Source organism: Lissotriton vulgaris, chromosome 1_1, assembly GCF_964263255.1.
Source record: "Lissotriton vulgaris chromosome 1_1, aLisVul1.2, whole genome shotgun sequence".
Lineage (NCBI taxonomy): Eukaryota > Metazoa > Chordata > Amphibia > Caudata > Salamandridae > Lissotriton > Lissotriton vulgaris.
This window is the reverse complement of record NC_141685.1, coordinates 968,707,572-968,716,806: the sequence shown is the minus strand read 5'-3', so window position 1 is coordinate 968,716,806 and position 9,235 is coordinate 968,707,572. Positions and strand designations below refer to the sequence as shown.

At 41.3% G+C, this 9,235-nt stretch overlaps 1 protein-coding gene across 2 annotated transcripts in view; it reads right to left on the bottom strand.

The window, feature by feature from the left end:
• Positions 1-3,553: 3,553 nt before the first annotated feature.
• The window catches only part of LOC147748302 (coagulation factor XI-like), a 181,144-nt gene continuing 175,462 nt past the window's right edge, over positions 3,554-9,235 (bottom strand). For both annotated transcript variants that reach the window (XM_086960071.1, XM_086960062.1), the window contains 2 exons: positions 7,033-7,145; positions 3,554-3,713 (listed from right to left, as the gene is read on the bottom strand). In XM_086960071.1, coding sequence (XP_086816197.1) covers positions 7,049-7,145 — 97 coding nt within the window. In that variant the 3' untranslated portion in view covers positions 3,554-3,713; positions 7,033-7,048. The remainder of the gene's footprint in view (positions 3,714-7,032; positions 7,146-9,235) is intronic.

The following is a 9,235-nucleotide window of genomic DNA, read 5'->3' as shown; positions in this document are numbered from 1 at the left end:
TAAACTGCATTTTTGTGAGTGCCATCTTGGAGCAGGAAGTGTTTTTAAATGTACTATAGTGGCGGGGCTCAACTGCAGCGTGAGCGTGTCCCCAAAACCTTTAAATGAACCTTACCCAGGGCTGTTGTGCTGTATGACAGTGCCGTCACTATGCAAGTCGACAGAGGCTACTGAAGTCTACATTCATAGAGCGTGTTGCTGGAAAGCAATAGGTAAGTTGTCATGTATAGCATTTGGCATCACGTGTAAACGTAACTGTGAGCAGCGGTGTAAACACTGATCGTGTGGGTGGTGTTCGCGTGAGGCACCGTGTCCGAGCGGCCCCGGATATCATTGGGCCACTCCAAAGTGCCCCATGGCGGGAGGGTCCCGAAGGCAAGAGAGGAGCGCTCCACACCACCATGTTTCTCTGAGGTGAAACAGAAATGCCTCGGAGAAACGCCCCGTTATTTTCGGACTGGTGGATTGTTTTTCTTTCTCTCCTCTTCCCATTGGCTGGAATGTAAAATTCCAGCCAATGGGAAGAGGAGAGAAAGAAACTAAAAAACACACCCCTGAATCCCAAAAAGACGGGGCTTAAATGGACAGACGCCAGTCTTCTTCAATGGCTTGCCTCCGTTTAGGAAGCCAGCCAATGGAGAAGAGGGGTGGGTTTAAGCCCCACTCTGTAAAACATAAGATCTCTCGCCAGCGAGACTGCGCAAGTGCAGCCTACGCAGGTCAAGACCTAAGCACAGGATGCTTCAAGCTAGAAACTCCAGTTATTTTTTATACTAGCATACATTCAGCACTGGGAGCTTCACCGCTAGCATCTGAAGCAAAGTAATTTTTTATGGGATGCTCTCCTCCATGCCTGTCCCTTTAATACCCTCACCTACTGCCCACGGGCAAATCCAACAAAGTGATGCATCCACTTTTGACAGTTATTTATTGCCATCTTTCATGCACAATGGCTTCACTTCTTGCGTCCCCCTCCATTTAACCCCAAGCCTCACACCGTACCCTGTGCTAAGACACTATTTACACTTCCTCTACCATCACTCCTCTGCAGGTACTAAGCTTACTCAACAACGCAGTGCCGCTGTCTCCTGCTGAAACTTTACATACAAGTAAAACGTGTTTCTCGGTGACTGCATGATAGATATTGACTATTAGTCTGTAACTCGATGTTATTCTAAATCGAGCAAACAATTGCTAAATGAGCATAAATGAACGGATACACTTTTAAAAAGATATGTCCTAAACTGAAGCGCTATGCTTTATTAAGAACTGTTCAGCTAATTGGGCATTCGAAATCATTCATATAAGTAAATATGCTCTTAATTCACGCACACAATGACCAATGTCCGAGGGTGGTTCGTATAAAGATTTCCATATATGATAGGTGCAAAGGGTGCTAATCCTCCTAAGAGTCCATTACAGAAAATTCTATTCTCCATGACTATGGAAGTGCCTTCCCAGTGTGTTCTTGTGGTCTGAGTGTCTGCCAAGTATTGCAGCATTATCCTTCTACCTGTGTTTGATACTCTTTTGTAGCTTGCACACGTCACTTTTCTCTTGTAACACACTGTTTGCTACCTATCACATTTTGTTTGCTTTAGATACTTGCACAAGTGCCACCATTGCCTACATAACGTTTGTTCTTGTGTTTGAGTGTCTGCCATTTATTGCAGTATTATACCGCTACTTGTACTTTGTATACCTTTGTAACCTGCACACGTCACTTTTTCCTCCTATAATGTACCGTTTGCTACCTCTTGTACATTGTTTGCTCACATTTGTCACTTTTGCCTCACTTAACTTAATGTTTGCTGTTGTAATTTGTTCACTTGTAAGTTTCCCCTTTTCCCCTCGGGTAAAGTCAGCGCTATATAAAAACGTATAAATAAATAAAAAAGAGTATGGGACTGCAGGGACACGTCCCTATAAGGAGAGAGGGTGAGCGGAAGGAGACTGGACAGCTGTTGCTCTTACTTTTGTTTATGGATTTCAATGCTCGTGTGTAGTCGCCGCGCTGTCCGGCTCACTTCGCTCCATATAGAGGTCACTCCGGCTGCCGCCATCCCGAAAGTTCAGAGCGAGTGTGTCTGACCACCGAACCCGGCAGCACCGCCGCCGACACAGAGAAAGGACTTACTCGCCGCCCAGTGCTCCGCCCCATGCTGGCAGCCAGCCGGGAAGGGGGCCACCAAGAGGACCGACTTGGTAGGTTAGCCGCTCTACGCTGAAGTATCACACATAGCCTTGTGCTGTATTTCAGTGGAAATTCATGTGATTGCTCTATTTTTGTCGGTAATCACTCGCCCAGGTTCTTCGTAATTGCTGCGTTATATAGCTAGGTTATTATAAGAGAACTTCGTAAGAGAATCATATAAAACGAAATTTATATTCCCAAATGCAAAATAAGAAGTTAGATCTTCTTCGTGCGCTGAGCAAGTTATTTTAAAAACAATGTCAGGCTACTCGCATTTAGTGAAGGCCACTGCTTCGCTTCAGTCAAGACCGCCATCTTAAGGTGGTGTCATTAAGTATTCAATACATAGGCGGATCATTTGTAAGAGAAAATAAATCAGAATTACTCTTTGCATTTTCATGTGGCTGCTGGAGAGCTTTTCGTTGTGGTTGATCTTCCGTAAGAACAGTACGTATACTGTTGTAGCAAACTTGTTAATGCTTGTGTTTGATGCTTATAATGCTGTTAATTTTTGTCCCAGTAATGATGTATGAGGTAATTAGAGGCTTGCCAGTTGGTGGCGGCAGTCACTTAATGATTCTGTGCGGTTAAGCAGTAAACTTAGAACGTTCTCTCTCGCAAGCCTTCTTTTATGTTAGTTGAATGGAATGTCAAGTATGTGCCTACCCTGTGTGGTGCGGTACCAGAACAAGCTGGGCCCGAGGGACAGACACTCAGAGAGCCCCAAGAACAGTGCAAGGGGGAAAGGACCACCATGTTTCTCCGAGGTCAAGCAGAAATGCCTCGGAGAAACGCACTGTCATTTTTTCGGATTCGGGGGCGTGTTTTTTTTCTCTCCTCTTCCCATTGGCTGGAATGTAAACTTCCAGCAAATGGGAAGAGGAGAGAAAGAAACTAAAAAACACACCTCCGAATCCCAAAAAGACAGGGCTTAAATGAACAGACGCCCCTCTCCTCCAAAGGCTGGCCTCCGTTTAGGAAGCCAGCCAATGGAGACGAGGGGCGGGTTCAAGCCCCACTCTGAAAAACATAAGATCTCTCCAGCGAGACTGCACAAGCGCAGCCTACGCAGGCTGAGACCTAATACCTGGAGACTGTATGGGAAATAATTACTTGCTATGTTGCATGAGGAACCAAGTGGGGAGGGGGGGGGGGTTGTCAGGTTCCAACTTCAACCACTAGATGGCGGAATATGCCCAGTATGTGAATCTAAGAGACGTCCATGCTGCAAAACATTTGTATCTAGTGCACTCTGCTAAGACAATAGTACCTAGCAGCAATCAGGTTCTGCTACTCATGCTTTACAGACAAACTAAACATACACAAGAAGCGACGAATAAATAAAAAATGTCCAGCCAATTCAAAACTTTGCATTTTACTGGGTTTTTGTTTTTTTATGTAAAAAGAATTGATTTCTACAGAAAATAGGATTCAAATAACGATCACGTTATTGGCTGGAACAATCAGCAGCCTTTTCTCCTGACCCCCGCAGGAGCTCTCAGGGACGGGGTTCATCAACCTGTCAAATGAAGATTAGAACAAGTCAGCTTTGTAAGTTGAAGAAGAAGACGTGTGTAATTTTCAAAAGAACGTCGGCTCAGAAACCTTGTCACCATTTTAGTAAGTCAGATAAGATGGGTTATTCACCTAAAAAATTTGGATTTTAAAGCTCTGTGCCCGCCAAATATGTACAACGTCTTAAATCACAGTTGCCTAACGAAGGCCAGATCCAAGTCCAGTTTTCAGAAGATCTGCATAGCATGCATCTACATATATGAAATATTAACTTAAATAAGTTCAGATACACAACCAGTGGAAACTCTGAAAACCTGGCACTAGTTAGGTCTATGGTGGCTAGTATTATCCAGGACTCGGTAGAAAGACCTGACCAGTCTGATGCAGACAACTACTAGACTAGGCTGGTGCTAAGACTGCTGGTCCAACAAACTCAACACTGGCTTTGAGTGAAAATCACACACTGGACAATTGGCCATCATTATTTACCAATTGGCACCGATTGGCTGCTTGGAGATGAATGGGGAGCAGATAAAGAGGGAAAGCTTGCACTGTCCTTTCACTTTGATTATGGAAATGAATTATATTTGACTAAGTATGCAGGACCCTCTTGGAAATCTAGATCATTGAAGAAGTTGTGCGGGGAGGTCTGTGGTTAAAAATTATTTTTTTTTATACGTTATAATTGTAATGTTTCAATTTTAAGAAGACTATTGAGCTTGATGTAAGGCCCAGATAACAATTTTGATTGACCTGGGCATTGCCCACAACAATTCCTTTAGGGAAACATTTTTTTAAATGATATTAAGTTGCATGCATGTGGTAGACATAATGTAGAAAAATGTATTGTTCACATATGTAAACAATTCGACATTTGTTCAAAAAACACTTTCACACTTTTCATTCATAAAGAGAAATTATAGCTCACATTTTACATAAAAACACAATTTTTAAACCAGAAGCTACAGCCATAAATCATAATAGAAATAATTGTAAGTGTTGAGTGAAACTAAATATGAGTGAAATGAGACCTTTGTCAGGCATTTCCAGTGACCCTTGGTTAGGCATCATCAACACCACCACACACAGGGGGGTGGAAGTGGTGTCACTCATTACCCCCACCATGTACCACAAAGACAAACACTGAAAAATGTGTTGAATTTTAAACTGATAGATTTTACAATCCTGGTTTAAGATGCTCGACTCCTTATTTATTATTATATTGTTAAGTACTGTGTCAGGTTTCACATTTCAAAGTGGCAGAAAAGAATCAGAGAAGGTAAAGGCCAGGTGGAAACAGAGCTCTTCTTCGAAACGGGCAGTGGAATCAACTGTGATTTTCAAAACTGACACTTAAATTGGGGCAAACCTCTCTGCAATATGCCCCACCCATACCACAAAAGAAACAGCTGAGTCAATGATATTGTTAATGTCTATTGCCACGACCCTAGACATCCTTCTAGGTCTTATTGTGATAATCTGTGGCCCACCTGTTTTGAACTCACATCCTTACCTACAAGACACCTAGAAACAGATACACATTCTGGTATGGGTAATCTCCTCCTGTCATTCAACAATGACGCGTTCGCTTTTCAACCCACTCTTCCACATTTTGAGGAATAGATCTTTGGGCCCCTGTGGCTTGCCTTCCTGCTGGAAGTGTGCCAGGCCTCCTCTGACTCCTGACTTCATACACTTGCTATTTTGCCTCAAGAAGTCTCACTTGGACCCTGTGGGGCCTTGAGGAGAGGGACAAGTGGCTCGCGGATGTTTGTTGTCAGCCCATGCATGTTACCCCCAAGTCATCTGTTCTGAGCTTACATCCATCTATGTAAAACACCCAGCAGCGGGTACACATCTCTTAATGCGTTATCTTATCTGGTCACTCAAGGTTGAACTTTTCCCATCACAACCTGCTCTTTTAAATGTTGTGGGAATTGCTGGTTGGACTGCTATGGAGGTTATATGTGCTAGCAGTCTAATAGGCCTCCTGGAGTGTCTGTCTTCACAGGCTGAATCTTTAGCCTTGTGCAGTCTCACTTTGACTCTTGAGAGTCGTGGTGACTTGGGGAGGGGACAAGTGACTCACTGTTAGGTTTCCATGGCTGGTAGACTGCTTCAATATTGCACTCACTGGCAAGTGTAAGGTTAGATAATTGATGCCCACTATCCAACACAACTACACCAGAAAACATGTGTGACATATTTTCTCTGGAGCCATATTTCTCTTCTCCTCGTGCTCTTGTATTACTCAGCTCCTGTAAGAAGCAGGGACTACACGGATACCGCTGATGGCATTTGTGGCCTAGAAACAAACAAACCAAAAGATTTTTATTATTACCAATTTAACTTTGGATACTGATATGAAGTGGGATAAATAAATGTCGTATAAAGCAAAACAGGATATACAACTGGCAGCAGCAATTTATCAAGTCTCCAGTTGAAGTCCACGTTTCAATCAGAAATAGATCTTTAACCACAATAAGTGACCGTTATCAGGAACCTAGGGGCGATTGTATATACTCCCTGGTTGTGACATATAATTACATGTCTTGATAAAGGTGGTAACTATAAGGAGAACCCACCGAAACGCGTCGACGCAATGACTGGTAGAATTCAAGCCTCCAACACCAAAGTTGATATGCTGATGTCGTAGCGATACAATACTGGTGTTATCACAATGGAGCCAGAATATACAATTCGTACTCAACAATTTTATGTTGTACCTGTTCTCTCTGTTCCCAATTGTGCAGGTCGCAATTGGGTGTATTGTTTTAATTGTGTTTTAGACTAGGGATCTAGATCAGTCAGCCCTACTATTGTGTTTTTTTAAATGTATTCAAAATAAATGAATTTTTAACTTCCAATATGTTTTTGTTGTATGTACTTGTGACATTGTAAGGTTTGGTATTGCAAACCTGGGCTCAGTTCTGTTTCATGGTAACTCTCATACTTTGGTTGGATAACCCCATTTCCCTTGGTTTTCTCAAGGGATACCTCTCTACTTTACACTCAAAATTAATTCCACATGATATACTGACATTTGTTTTATCAACTATTTAATTCACTTTCTTCCCTATAATGTGTTAACTTTTGAGATATTTGTAAATAGATTGCAGTCTCTGTAGGTATTTATTGTGTCGCCCTCTAGTACCCAATCTACAAGTAGAGTGGTATTATTACGGTAACAATAAAAAAATTAAGAAATCAAATAAATCTCATGACAGCTAACCCTGCTACCCTTTGGGTCAGAACCATAGCAAGTGAGTTTACATCCTGATGGCACAGGTGTGTCTTGTTATAGCAGGTCATGTCTGGTTTACCTGTAATGGAATCCTCCTATGGTATTCTCGAAAATCCAGACACCACGTCTTTTATGATTCTTATCTGAGAAGGCTGCGGGAGCGCGATCACACTCTTCATGTAACAGTCCTTCCTGCGGTGGAAAAAAAAACCACGTTGATTAGATTTACAACTTACTCAATAATGTCCATTTTGAAGCAGGGGTATAACGGGCTCTAAACTTCCTTGATATAATTATGTATTACACTGGATTGTCACTAGGTTTTAGCAGATAATTTGCCATATTTGTACATACATACCTTCATTATTTGACTACTACGTTGCTCTATTTGCACACAACGCAAAATAATTACAACTGCTAAAACAAGACCAAACATTTTTCGTACTCAATTTATTGAGTGAAATGAGGCCTTGATGGCGTTATTTACGGGTGTTATTGCTAAAACAGGCGCAGAGTATTTGCGTTCATTTTAGGACTTGCACCGATTTAGGACAAAGACGTTTGAGCTTCAAATTAAAGTCATAAAAGACACAACTAATAAGCAAAGCACACAAATGCCCAAAAATAAATGTTGAGAAACTGATATTGAAAAATGTACTGCTGCAAACTATCTTTTTGCGAACTGATGAAAAATAAGCATAATTCTCAAATTTTTGATCAGACCTCCAGGAAATAATTTTAAAGAGAAATGCCAGTTGAATATAGCTACTTTGATCAAATTTTTCCCCGTGAAGCTTTGTTTTTCTCTTATCCAGCAGGAAGTGCAATTTCTTTCTTTGGAAGTTTTAATGTGTTGCTCGCATAATGGATTACAAGGGGAAGACAATTAGAAATTCTGACAAATTTTCAAGGTGAAATTTTTTTGAAAGGGGATAATTATGTGGTATTTTCCCTGTGAAAGGCTGCTTGGGTTCAATTTGCATGCTATGTTTCATGACAGGAACTGATTTTTGCCTGATCCTATTTTTAGGCCTGGCGTTAGCCAAGACCTTTTGATGTTTCTTAAATATGTGTACAATACTTACATATTGGGGCTTTTAGCCATCAATCTTCATTCCATTGGTCAGTTGTTTTTGCTTCTGCCCAATACAGCATTTAGCATAGAGCAGTGGGTCAGCCTACTTAATTCACATTTCCTCTTTACTTGTAGTGACTGCATTTTGCTCTTACAACGAGCACATCCGCACACAAGCTAGTCCCCTTCAGGGCCAGTGTTTTTGTTTTTACCTTATAATTTCTTTTGTTTTACCTATGTATTTAGAACTTGATGTGATCGCAGGATGCTGTTGGTGCACTTTCCAGTTTTATCAGATCCCATCTCCTGCCAATGCCGTTGTAAATTTCTTTTGGAGTGGTTAGTGTTTTTGACTGCTGCTGTTTCACAGCATACCAGAATGTGTCCATTTGACACTGTTTTTGTATATTGGTACATCTTTTTTCTTTGTTTATTTACTTCCTTTCCTTCTTATTCTTCCTTCTCTTGACTTATTTCCTTCTTTCCTTTTCTTTCCCCTCTAGACATTTAATTCTTACTTTCTTCATTTACTCTTTACTGCTGTCTTTCCTTCCCATTCTTGACCTCTTTCATACCTTCTTTCCCTCTCTCCTTTGCTCTTTCCTACTTTTCCCCTTCTCTTTCCCGCTTACCTTGTTTTACCTTTCATTCTTGCCTTTTTTTGCTCTCATCATCTTTCCCTTCTCTTTTCTTTGCTGTATTTCCTTCACTCTTTACTTTACTCTGGCTTCTTTTCCTTTCCCCCCTTTCTTTTTTCCTTCTCTTCCATTCCTCCTTTCTTTCCCTCTTGCCTTCCTTCTTTCCCTTTTTTCTTACCTCTTATTTTTTGCCTTCTTTCTTGCCCTTTCCTTCTTTTACTTTCCTAAACACCCTTTCCTTCTTTTTTCTCTTTCCTCTCTATATCTTTACTTCTTTCTCTTTCTTCCTGTCTTTCCTTCATGCTTAACTTCTTTATTGCCCTCTTTTCTGTTTTTCTTCTCTTGCCTTGCCTTCTCTCTTACTTGCCTTCTCTCCTCTTTCCTTCTTTCCATCTTTTTTCTATTCTTTCCTGCTCTAACCTTCCATTTCCTTTTCTCTATCATTCCATATTTCCTTGTTTTCTTTTCCTTCTTTCTTTCTTGCCTTGCTTCTTGCACATTTGTTGCCTTCCTTCTTGCCATCTTTCTTTCCTGCCCTCTTGCTCCTTCTTGCCACCCATGCTTCTTTC